Source organism: Ptychodera flava, unplaced genomic scaffold (genome assembly GCF_041260155.1).
Source record: "Ptychodera flava strain L36383 unplaced genomic scaffold, AS_Pfla_20210202 Scaffold_46__1_contigs__length_1169225_pilon, whole genome shotgun sequence".
Taxonomy (NCBI): domain Eukaryota; kingdom Metazoa; phylum Hemichordata; class Enteropneusta; family Ptychoderidae; genus Ptychodera; species Ptychodera flava.
The window spans coordinates 281,487-295,499 of NW_027248368.1; the positions used below are offsets into that span (position 1 = coordinate 281,487).

The window sequence follows — 14,013 nt, forward strand, 5'->3', positions numbered from 1 at the left end:
CTGACATCTCCAACTGGATTCATTTTTCCATGCCATATGTCTGATGTAAAAGACATTTTGGCTTGTGTCTGCTACTGTATGAGTGTTGTCCTAATTAACTCCAAATGTCTTAATATATCATCAACGTATTGTACAGTCAAACCTGTGTTAGTGGCCACCTGTATATAGTGAAAACGTGTCTATAATGACTACTTTGCTTCATTCCCTGTGCAATTGACATGTACATTAATTAACCTGTCTGTAAAGGCCACTCTAGGAAAGTCCCCTTAATGGCTGTTATAGAAAAGTTTGACACTGTACAATAAAAATAAATGCAACACATGTTGGATTGCAAACTTCCCTGACATTCCTTGTAATTCTTAATTCAGGCCAAATTATTTCATAACAAAATGAGCATTCTTTTCAGCAAAATTTGTTATGTGTTGATATAGCATGTGTGGAGTGAATGCGTAAGCCATGAGATCCCATAGGTCCATAGACTTGTGAAGCTTGCAGGCTTCTGGTTGCTTTGAATTATTCATGAAGACACCAGGTCATGATTATACAATTAGTTACACAGTAGACAGAGTTTCAAGCATGACTTTTTGTGACCAGAAAAGTTGTGTCCATGTAGAAATGTCAAATGCTGCAACTCCAACCAAAGTTATGATCTCATTGACTTCTCCCAAATCCCAAAAAGATTTATGCACTGATTGTGGCTCGTATGTAACAATACAGGCAGATTGTGAGGTACACTAGTCACTTGGTAACTAAACTCCACATACTGGCCTAGTAAAGTGTCACAATTTGATAAAATTAATTAAGCAAAAAGGGTCCAGCGATTCAGTTAGTCTACATATTACTCTGCCCGAGCAAGTTCAACAGGTACAAATTCAATGCTTCAGCTAGTGTAGCAGTGCTACCCGGCAAGTTCCAGCACAGGCTACCCAGACAGTATTAAAAAGCTTATTATTGAGTTTTTCTCACTGTTTTCTCTATCAGTTTCCTCTCCTTTTCTTCGTCACAGTCCCTCTATGGATATAGGGACTGTGTCTTCATGCTCTGACTGATCGGAGTAAATAAAATAAACGGTTATATAATCTAACCCAGCCTCTAAACTCTTTATTCATTTTACACCCATTGCAAGGACGTTTATCTCTCATATACACATCTTGTAATTAATTAGTCAACACAACTAATTATGCTCATCCGCGGACTTATCAAGGGTTGGTCAACATTGGAAAGATAGAGATGTCCTCATGCCATGAACTGCACGCAAGGCACTGGCAGGGTTTGCACTGTTCGCAACCATATACACGTTTGAAATTAGAGTAGCTGGCTCCCCTCGGCCATCGAAATACACTGGCTGCAGTAAATTTTGAATTAATGGTCATGAATGGCAGCAATTTAGTAATTTCTGAAAACATTTCAGTAGAGCTTCTTACCTTCCAATTTTAGTAACCTTTCCTATCTTGCGCGATGTTGACCAACCGTAAAATCCCTGATAAGTCCACGGATTAGCATAATTAGTTGTGTTAACTAATTAATTACAACATGTGTGTACGAGAGATATACCTCCTTGTAATGGGGTGTAAAATAAAGAGTCACAGCGGCTAGGTTAGGTCATAACCATTTATTTCATTTACTCTGATCAGTCAGAGGATGAAGAAAAGGAGAGTAAATGATAGAGAAAACAGTGACAAAAACTCAATAATAAGCTTATTAATACTGTCTGGGTAGCCTGTGGTTCCAGGGGTATGAATTCTCTGCTCCAGCAGGTGTAGGGACAAAATTCTCTGCTCATGCAAGTTCAAGGGGTACTAATTCTCTGCTCCAGCTTTACCAGGGGTACTAATTCTCTGCTCCAGCTTTACCAGGGGTACTAATTCTCTGCTCCAGCTTTACCAGGGGTACTAATTCTCTGCCCCAGCTTTACCAGGGGTACTAAATTCTCTGTTCCAGCAGTTCCCTAATTCTCTGCTCCAGTGGTACTAATTCTCTGCTCCAGCAAGTGTAGGGGTACTAATTTTCTGCTCAAGCAAGTTCCAGGGGTACTAATTCCCTGCTCCAGCAAGTGTCGGGCACTAATTCTCTGCTTCAACAGTTCCAGGGGTACTAATTCTCTGCCCCTGTAAGTTCCAGGGGTAGTAATTCTTTGCTCCAGCAGTTGTATGGGTACTAATTCTCTGCCCGTGTAAGTTTCAGGGGTACTAATTCTCTCTCCAGCAAGTGTCGGACATGAAATCCCTGTCCCTCTAATTAAGAATCCAGGGGTACCAATTCTCTGCCTCACCAAGTGTAGGGGTTCTAATTCTCTGTCAAACAGGTTCCAGGGGTGCTTATTCTCTGCCCCAGCAATTCAAGTCTACGTATAAATTCTCTCCTTGCAAGTGTACAAATTATCTATAAAAAAAAAAGGGTAACCTGTGTTCTTTTGCAAACTCTGATTTTCATCAGAGGAAAAGAAATCATTTAGGTTATTTTGGTAGCCTGGGAGATTTTTTAGAAATTTTGAGAGGTAAATATTGAAAATATTTTGACTACCTCTATTTCTTCTGTTTTGTATGGGAAAACATAAAAATAAGCAAATCTCATTTTTCAAAAATATTTCTCATAGTGTTCTGGGCACAAGGACTGCTCTACAGAGCTGCTTATCGACTATTCAACTGCTTGTATAATTAAGTGACATTAAAAGATTGCCAGCTGGAATAAGTGAGATGATTTCTTTAAGTTTTGTTTTTACACGCTGAGTACGCTATAACAGATTAATAAATTAATGGAACGTAATACAATCCTCATACATTTTATGATGTGACCTTCTATTGAACTATAGCTCAGTTAAATGTAAAATAAGCTACTGGAAAATTTCGTCCTTCTCGCAGGAAAATAATCAGATACGATGGCGTATCTAAGGTTATATAACGTAGGATACTTCGCTTTCGCGAGGATTAATACAAAAATCTAATACTTTGGTGGCAAGATATAAACTACCCGACAAGAAATTGGACGACATTGCGATATTTGAGTACTGTCTGGGTTCACAATATTTCTACTGCGCACAAACGAGTCTTGTGGCCGCAATGAAGAGAGAGAGCGATGTTGCCATGACGACCAACTGTACGTTCTGTGACGTCGATGCTGTGTTGCACAAATCCACATCGTTGCAGCAGTTTACGCACACCCCCGTTTCGTTATTGTTGAGGCACGAAGTAATCTCTGTGCAGTTGTAATGGTAGAGGCATCCCCTGGTTACACTGGTGATTTTACCAGCCGCTGTCTGTTTGGTTTTCTGAAAATTTAATGAAGTGAGAAATGGAATTAATTAATCCTCAAGGGGGTACATCAAAAAAGCGACATCGTAGATAATGAGCGTTTCATATGCCAGATATAGAGACAACGGAGACTGTGTCGTGGTGCATTGTGTGTCACAATCGCATTTGTATTATAATCGCACCCTCACTCCCCCCCCCCCCCCCCCAAAAAAAAATATTATTTCCACCGAACATTTCAGCTCCCGTATTCGCACGGGTGAGGTATTATCGTAATGGTGTCTGTTCGTCTGCATGTCGGTTGGCGCAATATCTCAAGAACGGTTCGTTACTTCCGAATCAAATCTGGTAAACATAGATTCTGTTTGCTATTTCAATGGCTCTGCTAGCATAATCAGTAATTTGAGTAATTATCCAAAAGTCCGATATTCTCAGAACGACTGCATCAGATCTGATGAATCTTGCTACAGACAGTTCCTATCAATGATACTGCTGATTTGCATGTTTTATAACTAACTTTCTCAACAAGGGAATGTGTATTTGGAAGAACTTTGCCTAATTTTATTAAAAACGGCTAATGAATACCGATGATAGATCATAAAGATATGAGTACTGAAGGACACGTGGGAGTTTCATGTCAGCTGATAGCAAATTTGCATATTTAATAATATTTTAGTCAAAAATATAAATCGAATTACGACTGTACCTAGCTAAATGATAAGTCGGTTCATATAATGCTTATTGCATCACAGGGTAGCCAGGCAGAAAAAACAAACAAACAAACAAACAAGCAAACAAAATAAACAAAAATATACAAACATACAAATAGGCATACAGATACATAAATAAATTACAAACAAAAATACAGACAAACATAAACAAACAAAGAATATCATGAATAAATAAACATACAAACAGATAAACATCTATATTTATATTCTATCTATCCATATATATATATATATATATATATATATATATATATATATATATATATATATATATATATATATATATATATATATATATATATATAATATGTGTGTGTGTGTAAGAGACAACAGCATATCGAAAAAAAGACTGAAATAATTAACTGAACCGCTCATGCCAAATATTCTACCACGGCGGTATCACTCTTCCCTATACTTCCACATAGGGAAGAGTGATACCGCCGTGGTAGAATATTTGGCATGAGCGGTTCAGTAATTATTTCAGTCTTTTTTTCGATATGCTGTTGTCTCTTACACACACACACACACACACAATTTATATATATATATATATATATATATATATATATATATATATATATATATATATATATATATATTATGGATAGATAGAATATAATATAGATGTCTATCTGTTTGTGTGTTTGTTGTTTATTCATGATATTGTTTGTTTGTTTATTTTTGTCTGTATTTTTGTTTGTAATTTATTTATGTATTTGTATGCCTATTTGTATGTTTGTATATTTTTGTTTATTTTATTTGTTTGTTTGTTTGTTTGTTTTTTCTGCCTGGCTACCCTGTGATTGCATATGAGTGAAGATACGTAGAAGGACTCTACGGAAGTTGATGAAATTTGACACACGTATTGCAGATACTACAGCTAAGTTATGGAAGCAGTGAAAGACATTTTGCAGTTCCATGTCAGCTAATTGTTACTTTGCATTATTTATGATATTTGAAATTGAAGTTACTAGTATTAATGTACAGAAAACTGCGTCACCTATGTATAAAATACAGTTGTTTTTTCACCATACAAACTAATGTCTGGCTATATTTAAGGCCAAAAAATAAATTGTGCTATTCTGATAACATGGTTTTCCACAATAGGGTAGGTAGATCGGCATGTTTTTTTCCAGAATATTTTTATTTTCTCGGGCGATCAAACACTGGCCACAACATTTCCAGAAAAACGTATCATACATATTAAAGGAACAAAAACATTAAAGACGTCATCGCAGAAGTGCGAATGTTGATGTCTGCCTGAGAGAACAATGTAGCATTTTGCTCTAGCTACTGAAGAATATGTATCCCCTGACTACATTACATCATCAAGTAATCGACCAACTTTGAGTACTAACCGTAGCCTGAAACGAACGAGTTGGAAACAGTTACAACAAAATTTGTTAGTAAGAGTGTGCAGCTTTTGTTTATTTTTACACAGAATTTTAAAGAGAACTTGTAATCACAAAATAAAAATGCGAAAGTGAAGTTCAATAATTGAATAGAGGTCAAACCCCCTCTCCTGTAAACGAATTAATTTCGCTTTTTGAACTTATGCGACAACCTTAGACGGTCCCTTAAAGAAGATGTCAACAACTGCGATAGAAAAAACACCTAATTTTAGCGTAGCTCATTACATGTAATAACTTCCACGATTGCGCAACTTCAAGGCTATCAATTCCGTACAGACTTGTTGCTCCTGTTACGACTCGCATTTAATTGAATAATTTGCATTTTCAATTTTGATTACATCTAACACGACAATAAACAACAGCATTAACCCCTCGATAATTATTTCATCGGAAAGCCGATCAGACAAAGTATGATGAGTTTTTTTCCGCAAAGAATGGCTCCTTTGTTTGGTCACAGAGATCATTGACGGAACCTTGCTTGGTAGAGGCCACAGAGTAAGATAGACAGAGTGGCAACAATTGCATGCCTTTTGTTCCATGGTCGTCTCGGTAGACTATTAGCTTTTCATATTAAAATGAGCTTCAAAGGTGTTAAACTTTTTGGAGGTTTTGTTTGTGGTTAATAATTACACGAGATTATGCGAAACATACGACGAGATGGCATCGTACTGCCAGTCGCGTAGCAACCATAGTTACTTTGTGAGCTCTCAGGCCAGAAACACTGCTTCACGCCAATCAAAACATAACACGCCAGCAGTTTCATAAACATGTTCTTCCTTGACGCACGTGTAAAAGACGGTATGACTTACCGTAAACCATTGAGTAAAACCAGACAGTATCGATAAAAGACTTTCAAATTTGGTTCAAACACACTCATTATATATTCATAAAAATATGAGAGGAAATTTTTAAAACGGCAAAACCCACTTTCTTGAAGCTCAAAACACTCCCGTTTTTGCCAGCACATCAATTCCGATCAGCACCACACGACAACAACAACACAAACTTTGTCGAACATACTTTCGATTAACAATTGGTGAAAATCCGAAAATTACCGACGGGTGCATGGTCGGCACTCTACGGAAAAGAGAGCCAAGAGCTTCGTGAGGCGAGGCAAACATGGATTGCTTACGTAACCGCTTCACGCCTTAAACAAGAGCTGTTGCCACTCTGTCTCTGATGTTACTCTGTGGTAGAGGCTAGTAGCTTTAACCCTTTGACTGCTGTAATTGTTCCCATCAAAATTTTAGTGAAACATTTTTACCAATTTTTATGAATTTTTCTGTAAATTTTTGATAATTTTGGATCAAATGGACATCACATTTCATTGGCTACAGGTTGTTATCAAAATTTTGACAAAAATCTGGAAAAAATTGACTGGAGTATATTTTCTAAAGGTGACAAAACACACAGTATTCAGCTTGTCAACTCCGAGTCTTAACATGTGCGAACTGCATTTAGTTATTGTTGACTTATCAAGTGAATTCTGGTCCGGACTGGAATTCAAACGTAAACAATTATTTCATTTTACACGTATATACGTTGTGCTGACAAGCTAAAATAGAAAGTGTTTCACTATGCTTTGTGGAGTAGTTACAAGAAAACGTGGTTGAACTTAAAAAAAAAATTAGTGAAAAACATCATCGCAAGTTACAGCTTCTGACCTTTAAGATAATAGTAATACGCGCTTCAGAGTAAGAAGCTTTTAAGTTTTGCGCAAACTTCAAAACCAAAACTTCAGACTATTCTCTTTCATGACCAAAAGTAAAAACCAAGGGTTACCTTGAAAACGGTTTGTCTAGAGAAGATAAATTACCTTTAACTTACCGAGACTGAAAGTCAAAATGGCCGTAAACCCTGTAACACGCGGTCATCTAATTTGGATTTTGCTCGCTTAGTTTTTGTTCAGTCACATACTTTACGCGAGTTTTCTTTTTTTAATCGAACTTTAAAGTGGTACTCCCACTTGGTAACATTTTTAACACATTTTTAACGCCAACGGTCGATATTTGACTTGGCGACTGCGCGCGGATCGCGAGATATTTCACAACCCGAAGTTTTACGATCGTTTCTGATTATGACCCGAAATCCCCCGAAAGTTTGTTCTTGTAATGCTGATTGACGATATTCTAGGGAGTCCAAAATAAGTTCGAATGACGCAATTTTTTACCTCCCTCTGCGAAGATTTTATATACAGCATTATGCTTTTACCTCAGGTAAGTTTATTTTTAAACTTCTACTTAGTTTTTGTCGTTTTCATTGTTCTCAATCAGTTGTATTCTATTTTTAATCAATACCACATAGATATTAGTTTTTACGAGTAAAATATTAGCCGCCTCTGGTGACTACATTTTGTCGTCTGCTAGTGCTGAGACCGCCTGTCGGCCGAAACTAAGTTCCGTTTCGTGAAAATGTTTCCAATTTGAATATGCAAGAAAATGTACAGTTAAGATTTATATCACTGATATCATCTCCTACTGCGTCAAGGTAGTTTTTGCCATATTCACTTTTCAAAATGTTGAAATCCTGTCAATGTCCATTGCCACTGTATTGTATTGCATTTTCTACTCGAGTCGGCTATCCGTACAGTGCGCTCTTAACAAGGCAACGATGTGTTATACTTAGGTGTGCCGACCGATTATCCAGGGTGTTTCCGTGATGAAATGTTGGCTTTTTTCAAGTCAAATGTACTCTAAATATTTAGACAATTTTCCTGTAGAAAGAGTTAATCTGTGTGCGACCAGAATTGAGTCACAGACCATCGATGCATCGATTATCAATAGGTAAGAATGCCGAGGCGCTCCCGATAGTTTCCCCAGCGGCTATACTAGTCACCTATGCGAATTCTGGTGGAATCAGCAAACTTTCTTTTTCGTTTTTTTGCCGAGTCAGTAAGACTCGGCTTTCTCCCAGAGGGCATGACCGATCAGTGCCAGCAGCTTAGTTTACAATGGCCCCAGTGCCGAACGTTCGATGTTCGGAAGCTGAATTTAGGTGGGCCACCGGAATTCAAACTTTTACGTTTTTGAGGACATGTTTTTATCGATATCTCGCGATCCGCGCGCAGTCGCCACGTCAAATATCGACCGTTGGCATTAAAAAGTGTATTTTAAAAAGTTACCAAGTGGGAGTGCCACTTTTAACGACAAGTAAATAGATAAGTGTTGAAGGAACGGAAAAAGTACAGCATTCCGTTGAGAACATCGGTACTACAGATATTTGTAATGTGATAATTGAGAATTCAGTCAACAGTGAGTTAAACCATAAGCAGTAGAGGGGAAGACTCTTCCCCTCTACTGTTTATGGTTTAACCACTTCGTCCTATCATCATGAATGGCCTATGTAAATGCATTATATCGTAGTGCTTCTCGTCATAATAAATTGACGCACGACTCAAACTCATGACTCAAAAAACTTGTTTTTAACTCAAGTGTTGTGAAAAGCGCGCATCTCCAGTGGTTACGGTAGAATGCACCTCGGAAGTGAAAGACTTAAACTTTTGTTCAAACTTTCCTCAGTGAAAATCCTAACTATTCTCTTACCCAATGAAGAATAAGATTCGGGGTCACTGTGCAAAATTTGATACTAGAGAGACAAATTACCTAAGTCCATAAGGAAAAATAAAATTTTCGATTTTCGAAAAAATAAGACGGCGAAAACTCTTCTTTCACCAAGAGCTTTAAATGAACCCCCACAAGTAGTAGATCAGAATAGAATTGATAGAAGTTGAAAGCCAGCATTTTGCAAATTATGTTCACAGAAACGCAAAAGTTCGTCTATTCGTGCCTGCAGATCATGGAATCGATTTTCCTATGTTCAACGAAAAGTCAGCAGAACCTTAGAGGCGCAATGTCTCACCAGTAGAAGTAGAAATTTCTCAGGTTTATTCATCAGTCAACGTAATTTCAAAATTCAGAGATTTTCTACTCTTGTTTGGTGACGTTTGATGGAAGGAAGTGTCAATTCTTCTTTGTGGCGACAGAAATGGACTTTTAAAATTTCCTCATGCACTTATCTAAGACACTGCTGCTATCAGCAGGCTCTGAAGGACAAGGTTTAACGCATTGACACCGAAATTTTGTTTGCAACGTTCAGCCACACCTTTTGAATCAATTAGGCGTAACCACACGGGGGCAGAATGACTGTAGGGGAGTTTTACATTTAATAATGTTAAATATATGGTTGCAGTGGGGAATACTCACATGGCACGATGGGAAGACTTGGGTACCAGCCACCTCCGTTGGGCAGACCTCTTTCGTCGAGACACTGGCTGGGTTGTTGAGGCATCTGTCGATTGACGAAGAGTCGTAACCTCTGCAGTCGTAGCAGCTCAAAGCATCTTCTGTGATGACCTCGAAATCCGAGTTGCCTTCCACTAACCCTGAAACAGGAACGAGTATGTTTGAGATGTACCGAGATTTCATTGTCTTCTCTGCCCTTGAGGTTCACCCAAGTCGATGAATTATCAATCATCTCATACAAACCCTCAGCGTGAATTGACAGCGACACTACAGTGATGCGATAGGGTTTTATTGTTCACTTTCAGTCCATCACCCATGCGGGGACTGAGCACTGTCTTTGCCGTTCACTTTGTCAACGGCATCACCGATAAATGTCTTTTATGATCATGATCTTCATATCCTTGAATTGCTAAAATATATTTCATTCCTCTACTGCCAACTTTGGTCATTATGAACGCCTCCATCCTATACCCTCTATCTATCCCCTACTGTGCATCTTATTGATTGAACCTTTGTTCTGATGTGTATCTGTTGGTCTGTTCACCTGTTTGTCCATTCCTACCCGGGTCTGGCTGTGTATATTTCTTAGCTTTTGCACATGACAGCAACAGAAAAAACAAAACAAAACAATCAAACAAACAAAACAAAAACAAAAACTAAAACAAAAACAAAAAAACAAGCGTATGCGTTTACTCTCTGTATGTTTACACAAGCCGGTCTCTTCAATTTTAATTTCTCAATTATTATTGTCCAAAAAAAAAAACCCCTTCCGATGCAAGTAAGTCGAAAATTAATTCACCGTTGCATTTTGATATCACTCGTTAGGGGCCAAGCGAATACCTCCAGCAATTTATTGGATATCTTTTCAAAGGAGGTTGCGAGCGATTAATATGTACATGACGTGTGCGAATTTCGCGCTTCAATGATCAAATCAAATGCATTTTGTTCGATTTTACCGTATGTGCCATTCATTATACTGTTGACACCAAGTGCATACGAATCCGTATAAAATGAAAAACGTTGTAGCCCATGATGGTTACTGGCCTTACCCACCAAAATCATGGGTGTCATCTTTTTAGTTATGAAAGCCCACTCGAAAAATGCCGATTAAAGTGTCTCGCAAACACTACATCGCTTCTTTGCCGTAAAGAAAGCTAGCGGGACCGTTCTCTGTAGGAGAGCGACCTCCGCCATTTTTGTTGCTAACTGTATTTTTCAGCGTCGCCTGTGCAAACAATGGCATCTTATTGTTCGGCGACAGTAAATAGCTCGTTCAGTCTCCATTTTACGAGAAGACACGGACTATCATCCCTAATTCAAAAGCAATTTTCTACTGAAAGCTTCGGAGTTGATTGAATGAAAATTGCATAAAACTAGATGATATTGGGTACCAATGTCAGCCGAAGTCTGTGTCGTATTTTTGTTTGTTTAAAATCCCATCACCCGCGGGATTTTTCATTTCAAGGGTAAGGTTTTTTCAGAGTAATATACGGAATACAACCGTGTCAGTTAGACAGCGTTCAGGGTTGTTACCGGGTTCAAAAGGTTACGTTTCGCAAGCCAAAAAACCACTTTCCTACTTTTCACTGTGGATACTGTACACGAACGTCTAAATGCAGTATTTGTTCCCATTCCTTCGTATAACCTCAATCCAAAGATGCGATGTCACACCCGAAAATAACATTCCGTAATTTTCTTTGGTTCATGGTTTGACAGTCGTAGAAATCAAACACTTATCACCTTTACGGAGTTGAATTACAAGGGTCTCTCGGTGACTTAACAGTAATTAGTGAGGCATTGTTTCGTCAATACCAGGGGATTATGGGACATAAGATCGCTTAAGCACTACTGATATTCACCGTATACGAAACAGACACTCACCTTCGTGAGACGACAACAAAAACACCGTCAAAACCACCGAACAGACGACAGCCGTTTGGACGGCCATGTTGATTTTTCATATATTTGATCCCGTCGCTCCTGATTGGAGTTCAGTGTGTGCGTTTGTGCTCCCGTAGAGCGGACACATCTGTCGCCGAGCGCTGCCGATAGCTATGGGTAAACGGTTGCCTAAGCTATTCAACCACACAACAAACGTGCATTCAACCCCAGGCTGAATGCGGCCTTGTCTTTATGCCTCATACATAATAAAAGAAGCGAACAAAAAGAATAAATTTCAACTGTTGGGAAGGCGAAGCTATTGTTGGTATTGTTATCGGCACACAGTGAAGACTCGGACAGCAATCATTACAAACTCAGAATGATGTTAATCGCATCTGAGGAGCTACCAGTCATGCAGAAAATTCACTGGGTCGGCCTTGCCTTCGCTCTGTGTTTTTCTGTTTAGTTTGCTATACATCTTCCCCTTGACAGCTTGTTGGCATGCTCAGTACTTCTTAATAACTACACTTACGTCGTCAGCAAATTATTCATCAAAAGCTATACATTCTTTCACGGTCCCTCCCTTGTGGAGGGACCGTGATTCTATACCTTGACAATTCACAGAAATTATTTCATCCTTAAAGATTCTTTCAGTGTCTGTGTCGCTTGTCAGGGGTAGATAGCATGTGTAACTTTTTACAATGTTTTCAGTATTTATTTTCAGTACTTTAGTGTATTGATCTACTTCTCATAGCATTTTGAAATACCCAGTATTTGGTTCGTCAATGCAGCGTCACGAGTCAGTGTGTGACACGGTGACACACATTATCATTGAGGACAAGTGAATTTTATCACCAACACTATCAATGCAGCACACTCGTCCACAGTCAGTGTCGGCAAGCAGAGTACAGGGTATTTCAACACACAGTTGAATATAGTAGACCTAGAGAGTGGTGCTGACACCATAGACTATAGATAGAATCAATGCTTACTGATAACACGATTGGAACTAATTTGGGATAATTGGATGGTTAAGTAATGCCGATTTAATCTACAAATGTAATCTCATCTGCTTTTCTTTTTAAGTTATGCACTTGTTTTTATGAGTAATTTGTAGTATTGCTACAAACAGCGTTCATTTTCAATGGCTACAATGAACACATTTTATGTCTTAAGGCTATTGTAGGGGCTATTTTAAAACACTAACCGTGTAGTACCTTGTTTTCAGAGTTTGTCATCTTTTTGTTGCAGTAGATGGTAAAATGCAGTGCAGGGGGAAAACCGGATATTCGATTGCCATGGCGACAATTTCAGGGTTAAAAATATGAGGAAATTTGTGGCAAAGATATCTATTGAACGAAAAGTCATACAACAACCGAATTTTTCTGTAGCATTCAGATGTATATGTATTACAATATAAACCTAAATCTATGACTGTATAAGATGTCAATATAAATTAAATCATAGTCATCTCGGTAAGATTGAAAAATTAATAAATTTCACAACTTTCCGTCAAGTTTCTACTATGACATGATTGGATGACCTTGTTTTTTGAAGTTTATTTTGTAAAGTATTTAATTTCACATATGTTGGCTGATTTTCATTGCATTCCAACCATTCTTTCAAGAGTTATTACTGCCACAAGAAACGAATGCAGTACAAAACACAATTGTTAGGAGTATTGGATTGAAATGTTTACAACATAAAGGTGATACTCATACTTCATGCAAAGTTTACGACCTCAAAATAGGGTATTGGACAAGTTTAAATTGTCAGTTAGAATTCTATTTACAAAAGCCTGGTTGTAATTGCTTTCTAAGTGAAAAATGAACTGTTAATTATCAAAAAAACATTGATTTTATAATCAGCATGATAATGAAATTCATGTTGAGATTCTTTACTTGTTATGTATATGGACACCATAACGTCTAATATGGTTTGTTTTCTGGTTTAATTGCTATACCTGAATGAAAATCTTCATATGCCTTACAGTAATATCCACACAAAATATAAAACAGAATCATTTGTTGCAAATTTCTTCCCGATTACTCATTGATCTGGCTTTTTTAGACTGCAATTAGTCTCAAACTCACAATTTCCACAACGCCATATTTTTACCTCTGAAAAGCTGCTTCAATAAGCAAGCAAATGGTCACTACTTCATACATGATGCCATAACTCAACAAAGTTTTTAGGCAACCAAAATAGCGATTTACCTGTTTTAAATATATAATTCGACTAAATAAAATTTGACCAGGGGTCAGTGGGAAAAAAACGCGATTTTTCTCGATTTTAGTTAATATTTTTTGAAGAATGATATAGCTTATTTGAAAGTATACATGTCGAGGGTGACAATGAAGGAAAAAATAAAATTAGATTTTTTGAGCATTTTGACCGACATTAGCCCAGACAATGGCCTTAACACTTATTAGAGAATTTGAAAATGTGAAGATCCTATTATCCCAAAATGCTTCCCAAAATGTAATTTTGTTTTTATACT

The 14,013-nt window shown here is 37.7% G+C and overlaps 1 protein-coding gene across 1 annotated transcript; it reads right to left on the reverse strand.

Annotated features, from left to right (window-relative positions):
- Nucleotides 1–2,777: 2,777 nt before the first annotated feature.
- Nucleotides 2,778–11,715, reverse strand: LOC139128269 (uncharacterized). The gene is made up of 3 exons (XM_070694077.1): nt 11,514–11,715; nt 9,594–9,772; nt 2,778–3,268 (listed from the first exon to the last, which is right to left on the reverse strand). Exons 1-3 carry the CDS (start codon nt 11,578–11,580, stop codon nt 3,029–3,031), a joined length of 486 nt encoding a protein of 161 aa, XP_070550178.1. The 5' UTR covers nt 11,581–11,715; the 3' UTR covers nt 2,778–3,028.
- Nucleotides 11,716–14,013: the final 2,298 nt, after the last annotated feature.

What these genes read in the sequence shown, in the direction of transcription:
- LOC139128269 (XM_070694077.1), bottom strand. Translation starts at nt 11,580, where the DNA reads ATGGCCGTCCAAACGGCTGTCGTCTGTTCGGTGGTTTTGACGGTGTTT. An exon ending in TTTGTTGTCGTCTCACGAAG is followed by an intron (nt 9,773 to 11,513) that starts GTGAGTGTCTGT and finishes TTCCTGTTTCAG; the next exon opens with GGTTAGTGGAAGGCAACTCG. An exon ending in AAGTCTTCCCATCGTGCCAT is followed by an intron (nt 3,269 to 9,593) that starts GTGAGTATTCCC and finishes TTAAATTTTCAG; the next exon opens with AAAACCAAACAGACAGCGGC.